The sequence below is a fragment of the Tamandua tetradactyla genome, chromosome 5, assembly GCF_023851605.1.
Source record: "Tamandua tetradactyla isolate mTamTet1 chromosome 5, mTamTet1.pri, whole genome shotgun sequence".
NCBI lineage: Eukaryota > Metazoa > Chordata > Mammalia > Pilosa > Myrmecophagidae > Tamandua > Tamandua tetradactyla.
Genome location: NC_135331.1, coordinates 20762384 through 20783201, shown reverse-complemented (window position 1 = coordinate 20783201; position 20818 = coordinate 20762384). Strand labels below are relative to the sequence as shown.

Below are 20818 nucleotides of genomic sequence, written 5' to 3'. Positions count from 1 at the left end.
TTTTTCTGTTATTGTTTTATTTCTTTTTGTTATCTTTTTATTTCTTTTTCTGAATTGATGCAAATGTTCTAAGAAATGATGAATATGCAACTATGTGATGATATTGAGAATTACTAAATATATATGTAGAATGGAATTATATGTTAATGTTTTTGTTTGTTCTTAATTTTTTTAATTAATTAATAAATTAAAAAAAAACTTAGCCATACCTGAGGATTTATAAAGATACTGCCCTATATTTTCTTCTAACAATTTAAAAGTTTTGGATTTTTTACATTTAGTTCTTCAATCTATCCGGAATTGATTTTTATGAATGGTATGAGATAGAGATCTAATTTAATTTCTTCCTATATGAAGAGTCAATTGTCTCAATATCATTGATTGAGAAATTCATCTTTTCCCCAGAAACTGAAATCCCACTTTAAACAACACTCACTTTTGCACAAAATGCAATCCTTTGTACATTCCCCATTGTAAGCACTTATCACACTCTAAATCCTAAGTTCCTGACTACCAGTCTGTCTCTTCTAACTAAACTGCCGAGCTCCTTGATTTGACGGCAGGAGCCAAAAACATCATGGACTCCCAAGAATGGGCAGAGTTACCAGATTCAACAAAGCCTTGTAAAATGAAAAACTGACATTTGGTTATAACTGAACCAAGCTTAATGTTAAGAGTTAAAACATCCTCTTGCAAACTCCACCCTAACCTACCAGAAGCCTAAGGCCAATTTGAAAATGCTAGAACTGGCTTACCCAAAGGCTAAATTTCTGACACTAGAAAGATATATTAAACAGTCTTAGAGATTATAATTCCACCCACCCCTCCACCAAATTAATAGAACTCACCTCCTAGATGAATGGGATGGTCTACATTCATCCATTTGGATTTGGGCAAGGCCACCAAGACTCCTTTCTCCCTCTTCATCAGCTGCATCGTAATGGTATCACCAACAACATACTGGCGTGACTCTGTGGCAACAACACTGTAACACAGACATTTAGACAGGGTAGCAGGGTGAGGAGTTACCAGACCAATATCTAATCTGGTAAGTGCCTCAATCTCACCTTTTGAGATCTTTCTTATGCACCGAACTATAACAGATGGGACATTTACTCCAGGTCTTCTCACTCAGTGAAAGGTAGTGTAGGATACATGCCCAGCAAAAGATGTGTCCACAACGGGTTATCTTGGCTGCAGTAGGTGGATATAGGCATATTGGGCAAGATGGCACTTCATGACTACAAATGCGCTGAAATGAAAAGCAATCAAAGTTTCAATGCTTTTGGAAGTGATCAGGGATTATCAAAATTAAAACCTTTCTTCTTCCCATCCTCATCCTCTAATCAATACACTTCTAAAACATTGCTCAAGAATACAAGTATGTATCTTTGTTTAACGTGTCAGATGGAACTAAGGCGAATCATTAAAAAAACATAACAATAGTTTAATACAATTAAACAATCACATAGATATTTTGGGACATCTATGCATCAAAAGAAAAAAATGACAGAAACTACTAAATGATCCATTTACATAAGATTTAATATGTTTACATACATATATAAATATAAAAAATGTCTAGAAGTAATTTACCAGTAATTTCCAATGGAAAAGGACTTAATGAGGACTTTCACTTTTTACGCTTCATTTTTTTTAACCAGTGCATCTATAACCAAAGTTTTGTAGGCCCTCTATGTCTTACCAGATGACTTTCTGAATCTTCACATTAACTAGGAGCCCAGGATTTGAGACCAAAGAAAAATAACAGCCTTTTCTCCCAAAAGGGCATGTCATTTTAAAAGGTATTTTACATCAGATACCCTATTAGGACCAGGAAGGAGATACTCAGAGCTCATGATTTCAGTAGAAAACAAAAGCAGTACTGGTTTTGACAAGTGCAGTTGTGTAGCTTATTTATTTGCCCCAAGGCTTAGGCCTTATATGATATTTATTATTACAAATGGCCAAATGAAGCAACCCCTCATTTAATTAGCCCATCCTGGGTCAGGAAAATAACCAGTGCCCTTCAAAGATTTTCCTGGTTACTACTTTACAACACAGAAGCATTAGCAAATAACCCTGCTCATATTCCCTCAGATAAGACCCATACCTGCAGGCCAGAACCAATGAGAGAATTACAAAATGAACTCCAGGAGAAACCAGGAACTGATCTCTGGCAAAATGTCTATTATAATTAAGGCCATGAAAGGGGTGTCAACAATGAACACAACCAACAGCTGCTGTGTCATCACACTCTCTTTCTTTTGTTCTCTCTCCCAGTAACAGTTTACAAGCTTAGATGAGCTACTCACCACTTGTTCCACAAAGTCCCAGTTGACTAAGGTATCAGGATCAGCAAAATGAACTGTGTAGTCTTGATCTTCAGACACCACAAACTGGCAGCTAGAAATAGGGAAGAAGATGGAAAATGCAGACTCTTAGGATCCACCAAAAAGTGAAGAAGCTCATCACCTCCTGACTTAGGAATCAAATGAAGGCCATTAGCAGTTATGATTTGTGAAACACTGAACTAAGACTTACATCTCAGTTCTGATTCTCTCTGGTGGAGATCCACAGGCTCAGCAGATATGAGTCTAAATCCATGAACTCTTTATCTTCTGCTTCCAAGCCCTACCAATTTCCCCTGTAGCCCTCCCTGAAACTAAAACTAACCCTCACTGTGGCTCCATCAACCAACTAGAAGCCACATTTTCACCCTTACCCCCAAGAACATGGCTAGTCTTCAAGGTACTAGAAAAGACTGTTCTCACTCAATCATTTGAGAAGCAGTTTATATAAAAGATAAAATGGATACTTCAGTCTAGAACCAATGTCAAATCTTACATTTTCACTAATTCTGTACAAAAGGAAACAAGAAAAGCAGTATTTGTGCACATATGTGCCAAACACTTCAAAACTTTATCATTCTCTTATCCTTGAAATAACTTCCTCATTTTTATAGATGAAAAGCTAAATCTCAAAGCTCTTAGGTAAAAGTGTCCAAAGAAAAAGACCAAAACAATATTCAAATCTGAGTCCAAATACAAAGCAAACTTTTTTCTTTCTTCGTCACTGTGACACTAAAGACATCTATTTATTTAGCATTATATTCTTTCAAGCATCAAGAACATCCAGTAGGGGGCGGGCCGCGGTGGCTCAGCGGGCAAAGTGCTTGCCTGCTATGCCGGAGGACCTCGGTTCGATTCCCGGCCCCAGCCCATGTAACAAAAACGGAGAAACAGAATACAATAAAACAAGAAAATGTTTAAAAAATGTTTCCCTTTCTTCCTTCCTTCCTTCCTTCTATCCTTCCTTCCTTCTCTCTGTCTTTCCTTTAAAAAAAAAAAAAAAAAAAAAAAGAACATCCAGTAGGGTTTCAACACTTGACAAAAAAAAAAGAACCAAATCAACTTTGTTCATGCCCCTCTTCCACAGTAAATTAAGGAAAGCCAAATTTTAAAAAATCAAACTAAATTTAAAAAAAGACCCTTAAATACAACTGCCCAAAGAGGCTTAATTTCACTTTCCTCAAAAGACTAACTATAGGGCGGGCCGCGGTGGCTCAGCGGGCAAAGTGCTTGCCTGCTATGCCGGAGGACCTCGGTTCGATTCCCGGCCCCAGCCCATGTAACAAAAAACGGAAAAACAAAATACAATAAAACAGGAGAATGTTTGAAAATGTTTCCCTTTCTTCCTTCCTTCCTTCCTTCTATCCTTCCTTCCTTCTCTCTGTCTTTCCTTTAAAAAAAAAAAAAAAAAAAAAAAAAAAGACTAACTATACTTACTTGGCCTGTAAAAAGAGTTCCTTGTTAAAAGGCTTATGACCCCATTTGTTCCTTTTCCCCCAGCTGCCATGTCCGCCACCTTCAAAGTGACCAGCCTGGCCACGGGGTTCAAAAGTAAAATTCAACAAGTGGTTTAGGTTGATCTTCTTAGGACCAGAGAACTGGGCAGGGCTAAACTCTGCCCTCTGAGCCTCTGCTACCTAGAAAATATAAGAATGAATCAGTATTTTAGAGTAGAATGGCACTTACTGATTTACAACAGAAACCAGCACAACCTCTCCTTGTACTCAGTTTAAAATAGAGACTAAGTAAAAGAGAGGCTTAAATTAAACAATCACTCCAGGAGAGGACAATATGAAAGCCTACCAAGGCTGGCATGGGAGTGGAGAAGAGGAAAAGAACCTCTAACATACAATTACTTAAAATGTTTAGTTGCCCTGCTAAGTGGCAATTAACCATTAAATAACAAAACCCAGCATGAACTTCTCAAGTCTATCTTAAAGCAAAAAGATTTACATACTGGATTAATTTTTCAAGAGTCCCTTAAGGATTCCTACACCTTTACTCTTCTTAACTACTTGCTCTATGGTTTGTTTCTGGCAAAGAGGCTATGGAGCCACACTCTGGAGGTGGCATGCAGCACTGCTAACTGCCATAGGCTTCAAGATCCTGCCAGAAACCTCCTAGGAAGCACACTGCTATTCACTGCTAATTAAAACTGATAGAATTAGAACACGTAGGCAAATGATCTCTGTGTCCAGAAATAAACCAAATCAGCAGATTTAAGAGCAGTTTGGAAAGTGGCAAGAAACTACATATGAGAAATACCATGGCAAACAACGATGGAAGAAATCATGTCAGGGCATGCTTTAGTTTTCTTAACATTCCCAAATTAAAGTGGTATCAATACACATTAGAAGTCAGCTAGGGTATTTTTTAACTTCCCTTCCCATTTACCGTTATAAACACTTTGCCATATCACTAAATGTTAGTATATAGTCACTTGGTCAACTTTAAACAGCTATATACACTATATGGATATACTATATTTTAGTATCTCTTTATAGGACACAGACTGTTCATAGCTTTTCCACTGTAAACAAAATAATGTAATGCTGTGCTAAACACACTTTTGGATAGGACTTTGTGCACAAATATGTGGGCACCTACAATTACTTCCTTTATAGGAAGTATTACTGGGTCAAAGGAAATGCAATTAAAGGTTTTTGCTGCTTAATCGAATTTGGGAGATTTTGAAGTAAAAAAGCACTCATACGTACATGGTAAAGATTCTAAAGAGTACAAAAAGGGATACTGTAAAAAGGTGCCTGCTACTCTACAGGCAAGTATAACCTTTGAAAGACGTTTCTACCAATGCAGAATCACAGTATATAACCAAACACCCGGGTTTGGTTCCCGGTGCCTGCCCTTACGAAAAAAAACAAAGAGTAGTAGATGCCATAAAGTTATTTAACTTCATTTTTAATCTTAATAACAAATCTTAGAGATAAACCCACCAAGTTCACAATCTGTTTGTTTAAGTCACAGGAAGCCCGGGACTTCCAGGTTCTCTCCCCTAGATTCTTATCTCTGTATATTCCCTAATCAGACAGTCTTCCACATCTCCAAACTTAGAAAACAGCTTATACTCAATCAACATAATCTTTACACTCTCAACCTATTTTCACCTAGTTGTCCTAGCTAGCTCACAGTCATTCTATATCATTGTCCATCAAAATTCACTTCAACTCTCAGTTCCTTGACCTGCTCTCCTCTAATTAGCCTGACTTCCATTCCATCTCAGCCACCTATTCCTATGGACATATCTAGATGTAGCTACGTTGCACTTGTAATGTGGCTAGTGCCACACACTAAAATAACAGTTTAGATAATTTGGTTAGAGACATTTAAATTCATTTCACCCGTTTCCTTTTTACTTTTTTAATGTGGCTACTAGAAAATTTAAAATTAGATATGCAGCTCATATTGTATTTTTATGGGCAGTGCTGCTCTCCCGTCTAGACAATGTTGTTAACAACTGCAACCTTCTCCATCATCTTAATACTGAGCACCCCACTTTACACCAGCAACTCATTTTTTCCTCCTTGTTCTCTCTAGTCCCAATTCCAACAATTCTTCACCCCCATTAGGATTTCCAAGCCAATAATCACCCACTCACTCACCACCCCATCCCAATTTGCTTCCCTTCCTCTTTCCTTCCATGACTCAATCCCATGGTCCACTGCCTCCATTATACTCCCGGCAAAATCCTCCCCTGTTTAATCCAACTATGCCTATTCTATACCAACAATCAAGCAGCTGATTTACAGCTAAAGAACACAAGCACATGACCGGTCTCACTAAAGGAGACCCTTATGCTGCCTGGCATTCCTATTGTAATCTTTAAACACTTCCTTAGTCCATTCATTCCTCTACTCCCCCAGATAACTCCATCATTTTTTTTCATTTTTCAGGTTACCAGATCTCTTTCAGCTCACCATATGTATTTCACTGAGAAAATAAGATCACAGTAAAGCCAAGAAGATTTTCTTAGATGCATTAGATGTGGCATCTCAGCAGAGAAATGGATGAATAATGTTTTTAGCATGAGGTCAATCCTGTTGGCTCTACCTTCAAAAAACATCCCAAATCTGAACACCTCTCACCACTCTCACCACTATCACTTTATTTCAAAGCTTCCATCACTCTCACCAGGATATCTTACAGCCTCCTAACTCGTCTCCCTGCTTCCACTCTCCCTTAGTAGCCAGAGTGATCCTTTAAAACTTCAAGTCAGATTCTTACTTTTCTTAACCCTTCCCCATGGCTTCTTGTTTTCATGAGTAAAGTGCACACATGCGCACGCACACACACACACTATTCCTTATACTTGCTATTCCTTCTGGTCAAACATCCTTCGTTAAAATCGTAGGGTACCCCTTTGTTTCATTCATGTCCCTACCCAAAGTTCACCTCCTCAAAGCAGCTTTCCTTAGCCACCTTCTAAAACTGTATTCTTGTCACTCTCTCTTTACTTCTCTTAACCTACTCTGTTTTATTATTTTTATTCACTAAGTACCTACCATCTGACCTTATTGTAGTGTAATGGTTTATTATCTCTCCAAACTAGTAAGTATATAAGGTCCTTAAGGACAAAGACAATATTCCATACAGCGCTGTATTCCAAACTTCTAAATGGTGTTTGGTACATGGTACATAAGGAGTAAATTTTTGCTGAATGAATTTTTCCATAGGTACATCCATAAAGATCTGTTTTATTCTATCATGGTGACATATTTCAGTACATTCACACAGTAAGATAATGTATTTAACTAGTCCCTTACCGACAAGCATGTAGGTTGTTTTCTAAATTTTCCAACTATAAACAACACTGCAGTGAACACCTTTGCACACATTAGTCTTAAGACACTTGCCAAGGCAAACCTAGGAAACTCCCAAAAGGAGAAGAACTGAGACTAAGGATATGAGCATTTTACATTTTGTTAGATACTATAAAACAAATGCCACTACTTAATTAATGTCATTTTATTACCTAAATATTCCAAATGGTACATGTAATTCAAGAGTGATAGTAAAAGGACTATACAAATTAAAGTTTCCCAAATTTTCCATAATCTCTCACTATCGATGACTGTGATGTCTTTTTCCTCCAAGGAAACTTTCACAACTTTCAGGAGAAGAAAGAAGGCAAAGTTTCCAACCTAATTAATCTTCAACTACTCAATACTACTTTGATTATCTACTCTTCTACCTGTTGCTCCATTCCAAAGTACTGATAAATTTGGGGGGCGGGGGAAGGGGATTAGATCTCATACTTTAATTCTAGACAGAACATTTTCAAATGAGATACCTCATCTCGTCTTCCACCATTAAAAGAAGAGCTAAAGAGTTTGCTGCTGCCGCCACCCCTTTGAGGAGGCATCTTGTTAAAAGTTTTGCTTTTCTGTGAATTGGAGCGACGGGACTGGTTGCTAAAACTTTCATTTTTGGGGTAGGAAGGTTCACGTTTACGATTATAACGCTTGGATCCACTTGAGTTCTTTCCATCTGAAAGCAAGAAACACAAAATAATTAGTTAAGAAATGATCCACACAACTGGCCATTTTTTCTCCATTTCCCAGCAAAATTGTGTTTACTGATGGGTAGATGGGATCTTTCATACCCTCGAAGAAATCAGGATTTATGCCAGAGCATTAGTGCTGAAGGCAAAAAAAGGACATAGGTGGTTTCTTTGAAACGATGAAGCCTAAGGGGTCCTCCCTCAGCATAAAATATAATATAGTATCAAATCACATAAAAACATCAGTTTATAAAGTCTCTTTCACAGAGCTTAACCACCATTCCTATAGAAGTTCATTCAAAGTGGCAAGAAAAAGAACAATTATTCTATATTAGGGAAAAGTATTTAATCTGAACAAGACAGAAAACATTATTTCTCTTTAAATTAACATAACTAAACAACCATACATATAGATCTCTTTAAATAACTACTTTAAGGGTTGGTCTAGACCTCAGCAAACATATTCAAATGGTATAAAAACAAACCAAAATTTACATATGCCTTAGAGGCCACATTGAAAAGCTATTAAATTGACAGAACAAAAGAAGGTGGGCTCTACAATCACCGTGTATTGCTATATTTCATTTAAAAAGTTTGTTTTCTTCCTCCAATTACAAAAACATATGTTCAGTTTTGAAAATCTGAAAGAATAAATTTATAGTTTCCAGTACCCAAAGTATACCACCTGTTAACCTCCATTTTATATGCTTACCATACATTGTGTACAAAATTATAAACACACAAGAAACATTGTCTGCTACTTATTAGTCCAGGAGCATTTTCATGCATCCCTAGTCTTTATTTTTTTTATTTTATTTTTTATCCCTAGCCTTTAAAAACATGATTAATGGTTATACTGCTCACCAGATGCTTTTCCCAAAATATGTAACTAATACACTTTTCTTGTACATCTAGATGGCATCTAATTTTTAGCAAGTTTAATAATATAACAATATTGGGAGCCTCTTTATAAGAGGCCTATATGTACAATTGTTTAGTTATATTAAATTCTCAAAGTTTAATCAGTAGATCAAGTATGATCATTAAAGCCTATTAAACAAATTTAGTCTGAAATGCCAGTGATCAATGAAAGCGAGGGGTAAGGGGTATGGTAGGTATAATCTTTTTTTTTCTTTTCTGTTTTCATTTTATTTCTTTTTCTATTGCCTTTTTATTTCTTTTTCTGAATTAATGCAAATGTTCTAAGAAATGATGAATATGCAACTAAGTGATGATATTGTGAATTACTGATTATATATGTTAATGTGTTATTTGGTTTGTTAATTTTTTTAGTTAATAAATAAATTTAAAACAACAACAACAAAAAGCCTATTAAACATTACCAAGTTGGACTCCAGAACTAATACACCAATTTATTTATTCTAACAGTACTGTAAAAAAGAATGCCTGATTCACTACACTTCGGTTAATACTGAGTTGAATAAACCTGAAGGGTCAAATGTTGTTTTGTTTTAAATTTGAGTCTATCTAATAATGAGCAACAAAAACTTTTTCAGTCTTAATTTGTAGTTTGTGTGAAGAGCCTGCTTGTGCTCTTTGCCCCATTTATACTGCTGGGGAGCTGAAGTGCATGGATTTTTTTGCCCCAAGTTGAATTAAAAAAAACCTGGCCAGACACGCATAATGCATGCCAAAGTTCTCCAAAATCTAAAGAACACCTATCTGAGAATCATACACAACTAAATAACTAAATTAGTTTTGGACCCAAAGGACTATTTTATCTTTCTTGTCCCTTTATCATGCTATGTTGTCCTACCTCAATATGCAGAACTGACCAAGTCAAGTCTGCATACTGATTTAATGACTTTATAAAAACAGAAATTTAGAAAGAATGGAGATTTTTTGAAGAAACTCATTAGGCTTACCCTTCAAACTTTAACAGGATGGTTTTGGTTGTTTGCAAAGTCAAAGGGATTCCAACATGACCTCAGAAACTACAAAGCTTGTTAATTATATTGTGAATGTAATTAACACCACTGAATTATACATTTGAATGTGATTAAAAGGGGAAATTTTAGGTTGTAATTACATTATTGGAATAAAATTTAAAAAAACAACATAGGACTGCACAACACAGTCAACCTAATGAAAACTATGGACTGTAGTTAAGAGCATAATTATAATTATATTCTTTCATCAATTGCAACAAAGGTACCATTACCTGTCACAAAGTGTCAATGATATGGAAAACTGCCTGTATGTGGGGTGGTATACAGAAACTGTATTTTCTACATGATTTTTCTGTAAATCTACAATTTCTCTACATAAAAAAGAAAAAAAATTATATATGTATATATATATTCCATAGAAACATCTGGAAAAGATACACACCAAGCTGTTAATTACAGTTATCTGTTCACTTTTACCCTATTACAGTGGTTCTCAATGCTGCCAGCTCAATAGAATCACTCAGAGACACTTAAGAGAGTTCTATGCTCAGAGCTCACCCTCTAAGATTCTGACTGAAGTACCATGTATCACTGAATCATTTTTAAAACTGTAACTATTTAGAAAAAACTTTCTGGGTAAGATCATCAGTTTATTTTACTGCAGACTAAATTCAAGGTAAAACAAAGTTTCACAGAAAAGGATATGTAACGTTATAAACCAGACTCCAAGTTTTAAAAACCACCACCTCACACTCAAGAGTTTGCCGCCAACCTCATGGGGTAAATGAAAGAAATGCCACCCTCTCCAAACCTGACCAAGCTACAGCCTAGAAGTTAATCTAATAGTCAAGTGAGATGACAGCAGTGTAAACAAAGAACAGATGTTCCCAGAGACATGGGCAGGCTAGGTTCACTCTTATCAATTAGTTTTCAAGTTATGGGCAGTGACCAGAGTTTGAGTTAGAACTTAAGAGCTCGAGTTTCACCTATGACTTCAGTTAACAACAGTCCATTTCAAACATGGTATTGGAGGTAAACAAACAGTAGAAATTTTGGTTCCCACAGAAATTTTGCCTTACCAAACACTGAATTGTAGTTTACAAGATTTCAAATAAATGGAAAATTCAAGGGGATACAGAATCTTAGCTATCTCTTCACCACTGAAAAATAACCTCAGTTACATTTTTTCTGCTTTGCTATCCTTAACCCCATTCCACATCACCTGGGGCCTTATGAGCTCTTAAAGCAAGGATACACATATATACAGAACACATACTCCAAAAACCTCACTTTCCAAGAATATTTCAGATTATGCTGTTTTACTCTGTTGCTTTCATACAGAGAACATAAATGTGATTAAGCAAGACAGGTATTGAATGGTCTGCAGAAATTTAAGGTAAAGCCAGATTCTATACTGCAAGGGCTTAAAAAAGTAAGCTGGCATTCAGCAGAGGACTCTGCATTTCTTCACTTATTACCACACTGACAAGGAAACAGTTTCATAATGCTTTCATAACTGCTCTCTGATGGACACTGAACTGCTCATTTTTACAACGGATTACAATAACTGACCACATTATGGATTCAGGACTTTAGCTGCTAAAATCAACTCCCTCCTTCCACTTACCTAAGGGAATTAGGTCAGACATCTAAAGTGAGAAACTGGTTATCTTTAAACCCAGGCAACAGACAGCTAAAGACTGGAAGTACAGTCAGGCCTGGAACCCAGAGATAAAATTCAGAGTACTATTTTTGAGATATTTGTATACAACTTTCCAGGGTATACATGCGAATAACTTGGGGTAGAATTTGTCCTTTCTCTGATAGGAGACAGCAATATGACCAATGTGATTAACTTGATTTAGATCTTGGAAAACATGAAATAATTCCTGGGAGAAACACATTCTCTGCTGAACGTTTTAAATCTCGTAGTAGTGGTTTTCTCAATTCTGCCTACACACCAGAATCACCTGCAGAGACTTCTGGAACTATGGATGCATATGGCCCAATCCAGAACTAAAGAATCAGAAAGTATAGCAAGGGTAGGGCCCCACGTATCCGTATTGGAAAAAAAAAAAAAAAGTCCTCAAGAAATTTTGAGGCACAGCCAGAGCTAAGAACATCTGCCAAGAACTACTGTCAAGACAAATTGCAAAACAGATTAGACCATCACTAAGTGGCTCAAATTCAGAAAACCAAAGCCAAGAAATAAGAGGCACAAAAACTTAATCCACAGTCTCTCCTGTTCTATATTTTCCTAATGAAAAGCTCTCTACCAAGTAACAGGTGGCATATCTCAGTCTCTTTCCCCACTCCCAAATTAAGGTCCACACATTTTTCAAAGTTAAATCATTTGGCAACATCAACACTTCTAACTCTAGTCTAACAGGTGGTACAGCCCAGAAGTCAGAACACCAGGCAGAAGTTCCTGCTGCTGATTCATGCTGTAATCACGAGGAAGTAGCTTACCATCGTCCATACGGGTTGACAAGCACCTCCAGAGGTGTAATATATCGCCTTACTACAGTATCAACTGACAAGAAATTGAATGCAGCTGAAATCAGTAATTCTGAATGAAAAGAACAGAGAGGTGGTATCAAGAAAGAAGCATGTGCCAGAAAGTTAACTTCTTGCCAAGTGAGTTTGTACAGGACTAATTTTTTACCCTCTCTGCAATTAAGAGAAAAAAAAAATCTGTAAAATTAACAGAGAAAAACCCAGTAGTTTGAAAGCCTATTATTAATAAATTCAAATAATTCCTGCCTTGACTTCCAACAAAATCATATAAATCAAGAACTCTAGCCAAAAGGCCTTGAAATTCTTGAAATCTCTCTAAGTCGTGTTTATTGACGATTTCAAGTCACCTCAATTTTCAAAGCCATTAAAACCTCCAGGTCCATTTAAAGCTCTGAAGCACACTTCAGTGCTGATTAACACTTGTTAAGTAACCTGGCTTCTGGTTCCAGAACAACCACCGGAAGAGTGTCAGGACAGGGCTTCATACCACCAACCTCAAAATAAAACTGCTTCATAATACCTGACCTTACCTTAACCTCCCTGGCAATATCATCCCCCACTCAGAGGATGAGGCAAGAGCCTGGTTCCTGGCCAGGGGTCAATATTTGTCCATAAACTGCCTCACCCCTCTCTTGCCTCTTTTTACTTTTTTTTGCTCTTTTTAATGGACTTTCCCCATCCTCTGGGCTATATTCATGGGATAGTCACTGTTTAATTCTGAAAACTGCACCTTAACTCTACTGGAATGAAACTGCAGGGACTATATCCAATAAAAGGAATGTTATGTGAACGTCTGAAGCAATCAGCCAAGGCAAAGAAAACTGGCTTGCCACTCTGGCTAGAAAGATCAAACTCTTCGTAGCCAAGTTTACCTATTTCCTGTGTATAATTGAAGAGCAGATATAAGCCATTATATAACCATTTATAACATAACCAGTTTAGAAACTAGAAGCCAGGGTTTTTCTCACATGAGGTAGGAGAAATAAAGGAAATGTTTGTACCATCCATACAAATATTTACAACTGAAAAACTCTTGCTCTTCTTATTTTAACAAAAGAAAGGTAATTATGTTTTTTCACCTTCTCCTTCTTGTTCTTCAACTCAGTATGCTGAAACTTCAGCAGAATCAACTATATCAAGTGTTGAGTAAGCTTTTAAAACACTGCAGAAACCTTTCCATGCAATTATGCTGAACTTGAATCTACATCTTTGTTACCAAGACCACATAGAAATCACTGTATTAGAGGTCTTGAAAGATATCTGTTTAGCAGCAATGGTCTTAGCTTTAATGTTAAGGCAGCATACTCAAAATGGGTTAGCTTCAAAACCTAATCAAAATCCAGTTTCCTAACATTATCTTTTTTATAAATTTTTTTTGGGGGTGGGGGTTGCAGGGGGTGCATGGTCCAGGAATCAAACCAGGGTCTCCTGTATAGAAGGTGAGGTTTTACCACTCCACCGGTGCACCCTCTTAACACTATTTTTTTATTTTTTTGCATGGGCAGGCACTGGGAATCGAACCCGAGTCTCAGGCATGGCAGGCAAGAATTCTTCACATAACATTATCTTTTAATCCCTACCTTTTCATTTGTTCCTAAATACAAGCAGAGAAGTATTTTATTTAACCACAAGCCCATCTTTTTTTTTTTTTTTTTTTTTTTCTAAAAGCACACAGTAGCCAGAAAGGACACATATGCTCAAGCTTTCTAACAAGCACATTAAACCAAAACCATTAGTACCAGAGGGTATACCTGAGGATTTTATTTCATAAAACCTAGTACAGTTTCTGCTCATAAACCAAACACAATACATATTTATAATTTTAGGTCCTTTACATGAGTTATTTTCTTCCTCGGAAATTTCCTATTAACAAAGTGAACAAGTGTTTTTAATGTATTTTATACTATTTAACTGTTTTAAAAAAAAAAGGCAGAAGTCACTTTAAGTAGTCAGAATAAACCCAACAATATATTTATTCTATATAAGTCTGTTTGAAATGTTAACTGACATTTATTTTGGTCACCTAAGCAGAATTCTGTTTCATCCAATTGGATATTTAGTTCCACATTAAATACTCTCAATTTTTGTCTGTTTTTATTTTGCTTGGGTTACCACAAACTTTCAACTACTGCCTCACTAAGGAATAAACTTAAGGTACTTATTGCAGCTTATTCAAGAATGTACCTTAGTGGCATCAAAAGAAGCCAGGAAAATTAAGAATTCAGATGCCAGAAAACCAAAATCCTCAACTTTACATCTGGGAATACAGAAAAGAAATTTAACAATACATTGGAAAATAATTTAGACTACTCTAAGCCAATTCCAATACTTGCCAAGAGGACTGGCTACCCTCTAAAAGAGGAACAAGTGCAAAACCCCAGAACCGGTCTACACACTACTTCCCAATGTGGTCCGAGAACCCACACTAAACTTTTCTTAGATATTTAAAACATTCTTTTATTCTCAAGAGAATGGAACTGGAATCTGAGTTTCATAAGGAATCTCTAGAAGTCTTTCGCACACCATGTAAACAAATTTGCTATACCCAGGAGGTAAACTGTGAATTCAAGTCAACCTTATACTTTTCTAACTTAAAATGTTTTAAGCAATTGGGCCTCTGCATTTATTGACTCCAAACATTTACCTCTCTGCCACAAACCCCACTCAAACAAAAACAGCTTCCTAGCACAATACATACAAAAGACAGCAGAAATCAGAACTTGATCTTTGAAGTAATATGGAGAATGTTTGACTCTGGACTCTGCCAACTCCCAAACTCATGGCCTCTCAGACTGTTCCTTCATCTTTAAATAGGAACCCCACCGTGGTGAGCAGGTTAGTAACTGCAGTAGCAACAACAGAGGTAGAAGCTTAGCCTAGCACCTAGCAAATGGCAAGCCCTCAATGGTGACTATATTTATCGTTATGGTTGTATGACCATGGAGAGGTACAGACTACAGAAATGACTAATGTTCCTTGTTAAAGGATGCTGCCAGAGCCTAACACACAGAAATCAGCATAATGCAATTTGGTGTATAAAAGGTGTCAGGTACTGTTCTAAGCCCTTCTTCCTTTTTTTTCTTAATTCATTTAATACTACTATCTCCACCTTTAAAGGTAATTAAACTCAAGCGACTCACTCAAGATCCGGCAAACCAAGACCTAAAAAGACTGAATCCACAATCTGCGCTCTTAACCACTACACCAAACTGAACAAATCCATTCGGGGCGGAGTTTTCTTCAAAAAAGGGATGGACCTAAGACCAGGTTATTCAATACGGGCTTTGAGTTTGAAAAAGTCCTTGGTTCCCGTCCCCTCTTCCCTGTTTAAACTTACCACTATCCAATGCTAATCCCACATTAAAAGGTAAGACAACACAGTGATTATGTCCGTGACGGATGAGTCAGACATCAGATCTTAATTCCTGCTACTAGTAGGTGACTTTACCTTTTCTGAATCTGTTTTCTCACCTGCAAAATGCGGGTAACAAAAGCACCTACCTCACCAAGCTGTACTAAGTATCAATACAAGGATTCTCGTAAAGCACGCACTACAGTGGTCATCAAGCATTAACTATAAATAATGAAAGAAGGCAAGAGAGGTAGAAACCACAGTAGGAAGTGGAATGTGTCCCTGAGCGACCAAGCAGACAAAAGAGCCAGGCCCCTCCCCAATCGAAGGGGCAGTCGTCCCCGGCCCGCTGGTGTGAGGGCCACCCTTACCGCTCTTGGGTTTAGACTCGCCTGCCGGCCCCGCCGAGGCGGAGCGGGGCGGCTGTTGCCCTTTGCTGCTGCCCGAAGAGGCGGAGGAGCTGCTGGAGCCGCTGTTCTTGTCCATGTCGGAGGCGGTGGCGGCGGCGCTGGGGGAGCTCTGCGGCATCAACAGGGGCCTTGGCGGCAGCGGTGGCGGCGGTCGGAGCGGAACGAGCGTGGCGAGGACCCAGGCTCATGGCGTTCAGGGCCGGCGGGGGTCGGCGGCGGCAGCGGTTCTCGGCCTTCATGGCGACATTTTTCCCTGTTTCCTTCCTTAGCTTCTCAAACGGGGAAAAGAAGCGACGGGCGGGGCTTTGGAGCCCGGAGGCAGCGGTGACCGAGAAGGAGGAGGAGGCCGGGACTCAGGGGTCCGGGCCGGGCCTGGCGGGGCGGAGGCTTCGGGGGAAGGGGAGGAGGGGGAGGGTGCGCGAGCCCCGCCGGCCGGCCGGACACACTCTCCCGCCGAGGGGCAGGAGAGAGGATTGGTTGTCTTGGTGTCGGGGACCGGTGTCTCCGACACAGCGACGGACACTCGCCTCAAGGCCGAGGCCGAGGTGCTCCGGGAATGGCGACGAGTCGCCAAACAGCATCTCGAAGAACCCGGATGGACTTTATATATAGTAGAGATTAGGGCGTGAAGGCCTCTGGGAAATGTAGTTTTAGGCATAGGACCGGATCCAATCGTCTTTCTTCCCCAAAAGCTTGGGAGAACGCAGGGCATGATGGGAGTTATACTTCCCTCCAAACTAAGGTTTCTCTATCGGTACACTAATTTTATGTATGTATGTAAAATAATATATACCGCTAATAATGATATTATTATTATTATTGGAGAACCTACGGGCTTCCTTTATGGACTCGTTGATTGATTTCGATTGATATATGGCTCATATTCTATGTCGCGTTAATAATAATAATAATGATAGACTACATTATTACAATACCGTACATTTGAATATCAATTTGTAGCACTTCCTCATAAAATACGTCATTTCTTTGTTAATTCATTTATTAACATAAATCGTTAAGTTGTCAAGATTAGTCTTTAATATTTCATTTGTTAATAATTATTTCTTATTAGGCATTGTTTTGTGCTCTTTTATATGGATTATCACATTTAATCCTCTCAATAACTTAATTTTAAATATGAGAAAATGGGCTCAAAGAGCTTACATAATTTATCCAAGATCAACTAACTGTGACATAAACAGTTCCCCATGTTACAGATGTGTACACTGAGATTCAGAAAAGTACATAATTACTTTGAAAATCACATTACATACATATGTTCTTTGGAAAACTATAAATATTTCCTTTTGACCAAGATAATTTGAGAGTCTACAGAATCACATATATGTATTGTTAAAGGGATAAATGAGTAGTGCTTCTCAATCTACTACCCTTAGTCAATTAGAAACCAATTGTGTGCCAGGCATTTGCTGGGCACTGGGACAGCCAAATTACGCTAAGAATGGAGCCTTTAATATATTCATAATGTCCTCAGTTAGACAACAAATAAGCGATTACAACGTAAAAAAGGTAAAAGAAGGTATAATAAAGTTAACCATAAAAAGCTGTGAGACTTTGGCCAGAACAGAGACTCCCCAAGAGAGAAGTACGAACAGTTGGGAAAGGTACAGGAGGGCTGCCCAGAGGTGATGTCACCTGAGCTGAGCATAAAAGGATGGGTAAAATTTCACCAGACAGACATTTAAGAATGAATGAATAACAAAATCCTAGAACTCCTGCAATGGCACCCTGTCTTAATTACCAGATTGCTATAACAAATACCATGCAATGGGTTGGTTTTAACAATGAGAATTTGTCTCGCGGAAGCAGAAGCTAGAAGGCTTGCTTCCTCATGGGGTGGTAGTATTCCAGTGTTGGCCTGTCACAATTCTTGGGGCTCCTTGGCTTGAATCCCTGCCTTCTATCTTATAGCAATGTCTTCTCCTCTCCCTTCTGGGTTCCCACTGACTTCCTGCTTCTTCCCGAGGCTTTCTTTTTATAAAGCCTCCAGAAATCTTGATTAAAACCCCCAATGGCTCAGTTTGCCACAACTCCTTCAAAAGTTTGCATTTACAATGGGTTCACACCCACTAGGACATGGATTAAGACTAAGAACATGTCTAGGGCAGTGTGGTGTCTCCCCAGGAGGCTAGGTGTGGGGTTGCCATATGATCCTGCAACCCCATTGTTAGGTGTAAACTTGAGAGTAGGGATGTAAATGGACATTTATACACTGGGTTTATGGTGGCAGTGTTCATGATTTGCAATGGATGGAGGTAGCCTTAGGGCACATTGACTGAGGATCGGAAGGAGGAACTGGTATACACATGCAATGGAATATTGAGCATGCAATAAGGTGCAAAATGGAATGAAGTTGTGAGGTATGCAATAGGTGACTGGAACTTGAGAAAAACATGTTGAGTGAAATAAGCCAGAAACAAAAACAGATATTATAACACCCCAATAATATGGACTAACTATAATATGCAAACTCTAAGAATTGAATTCAAGAGCAAAGGTTATCAAGAGAAATCCTATTGTAAAGTTTCCTACACTGTAAGCTCTTAATGCAGTCACATCTACTTGGAGTGGTAACTATTATTTCTAAATTCTGAGATGCTGAGCTCTTTGTGTATAACTATGTCATTCTCCAGAGCTTCGGATATCTGTGTGACACCTGAAACTCAGAGCTAGAGTTCTGCAGCTATGAAACTCAGCATTACCCTATACAGCAATTGCTAAAAACGCTGAAAATGTGATCAGACTTCAGTTAGAGATATGAATGAAGCTGATCTGCTTAAGACTAAGGAAAATCAGACTAAAGGCTAAAGGGTGATATTGACTGTATGTTAAAACTTCAACTTTTGTGTAAGACCAAAGAAAGAAATGTTTATTTGATGCAAAATTTATTTTTTTAAAGTATTTGCAGAGTCCTCTCGGGGGAATGGTGAGAAAGGGGGAAAATTCAACTTCCCCAAGTGGAGAATTCTTGATATTCTCACAAGCAGTGGGGACAACCAAAGCAATAGGCTGAGCCCCCAATCTTGAGGTTTGTTCATATGAAACTTAACCCCACAAAGGATAGGTCAAGCCAATTTAAAATTAGGCCTAAGAGTCACCCCCAAGACAACCTCTCTCCAGCCAACACAACAAGCAAACTCACCACCCTCTCTGTGTCTACGTGGGACATGACTCCCAGGGGTGTGGACCTTCCTGGCAATGTTGTACAGAAATCCTGGAATGAGCTCAGACTCAACATCAAAGGATTGAGAAAACCTTCTCGACCAAAAGGGGAAAGAGCGAAATGAGACAAAATAAAGTGTCAATGGCTGAGAGATTCCAAACCGAGTCGAGAGGTTATCCTGGAGGTTATTCTTATGCGTTTAATAGTTATCACCTTGTTAGTCAAGATGTAATGGAGATCAAAATAGGAATGTTTGTGTTTGTTAGGTGTTTTTTGGTATTTAAAAAAATAAAATAAAATAATTTTTTTTAAAAAAAGAATTAACCAGAAGCATTAAAAAAAAAAAAAAAAAGATGTAATGGAGAGGCTGGAGGGAACTGCCTGAAAATGTAGAGCTGTGTTCCAGTAGCCATGTTTCTTGATGATGATTGTGTAATGATATAGCTTTCACAGTATGACTGTGTGATTGTGAAAATCTTGTTTCTGATGCTCCTTTTGTCTACCTTGTCAACAGACGAGTAGAACATATGGAATAAAAATAAATAATAGGGGGAACAAATGTTAAAATAAAATAAAAAAGAAATGCTAGTGATCAATGAAAGGGAGGGGTAAGGCGTATAGTATGTATGAATTTTTTTCTGTTGTCTTTTTCTTTCTCTGAATGGATGCAAATGTTCCAAGAAATGATCATGATGATGAATATGCAACTATGTGATGATATTGTGAATTGCTGTTTATATATGTAGAATGGAATGATCAAAAGTTAAGAATGTTTGCGTTTATTTGGTGTTTTTTGGTAATTAAAAAAATTAAAAATTAATTTAAAAAAAAAGATGTAATGGAGAGGCTAGAGGGAACTGCTTGAAAATGTAGAGCTGTGTTCCAGTAGCCATGTTTCTTGAAGATGTTTGTATAAAGATATAGCTTTCACAATGTGACTGTGTGATTGTGAAAACCTTGTATCTGTTGCTCCTTTTATCTACCTCATCAACAGACAAATAAAACATATGGAATAAAAATAAATAATAGGGGGAACAAGTGTTAAAATAAATCTAGAAAACTGAAATGCTACTGATCAATGAAAGGGAGGGGTAAAGGGTATGGCATGTATGAATTTTTTTCTGTTTTCTTTTTATTTTTTTCTGAATTGATGCAAATATTCTAAGAAATGATCATGATGATGAATATACAACCATGTGATGTTATTGTGAATTACTGATTATATATATGGAACGGAAAAAATTATTTTTTGGTAGCACAATATCTAACTTAACTTTTATGGTCAGCTTATTCAAATACCATAATTACATGGAACCTTGACTAGGGAGTGAGATCTTGTTGGTTTGTACAGGTTAGTGTGGTGTCATGATACATCTCAGAGTAATGTGGGCAGGAGATAAAAAAGAATGTATATGCAAAGTTCCCTTGAGGAACTAGGAAAAATAGGTGGCAATATTAAACTTCCTCCCCTGGGGAAGACCTAATAATCTTGCAAGCATTATGGATGTCAATTTGATGGGCCAGGCCCTTGATCTTGGGGCTTGCCCATATGAAACTTATTCCTGTAAAGGAGAAG

The 20818-nt window shown here is 37.8% G+C and overlaps 1 protein-coding gene across 5 annotated transcripts in view; it reads right to left on the bottom strand.

Moving 5' to 3' along the window:
- The window catches only part of RNF10 (ring finger protein 10), a 44013-nt gene extending 27718 nt beyond the window's left edge, over positions 1 to 16295 (bottom strand). For 2 of the 5 annotated variants that reach the window (XM_077160018.1, XM_077160021.1), the window contains exons 1-6: positions 16020 to 16295; positions 7660 to 7856; positions 3789 to 3988; positions 2316 to 2406; positions 1068 to 1252; positions 849 to 985 (exon numbers count right to left, since the gene is read on the bottom strand). In XM_077160018.1, the coding sequence (XP_077016133.1) occupies positions 849 to 985; positions 1068 to 1252; positions 2316 to 2406; positions 3789 to 3988; positions 7660 to 7856; positions 16020 to 16176 (967 nt within the window). In that variant the 5' untranslated portion in view covers positions 16177 to 16295. Of the gene's footprint in view, positions 1 to 848; positions 986 to 1067; positions 1253 to 2315; positions 2407 to 3788; positions 3989 to 7659; positions 7857 to 12248; positions 12345 to 16019 lie in introns of those variants that run through there. The other 3 variants (XM_077160017.1, XM_077160019.1, XM_077160020.1) reach the window with 3 other exon arrangements.
- Positions 16296 to 20818: the final 4523 nt, after the last annotated feature.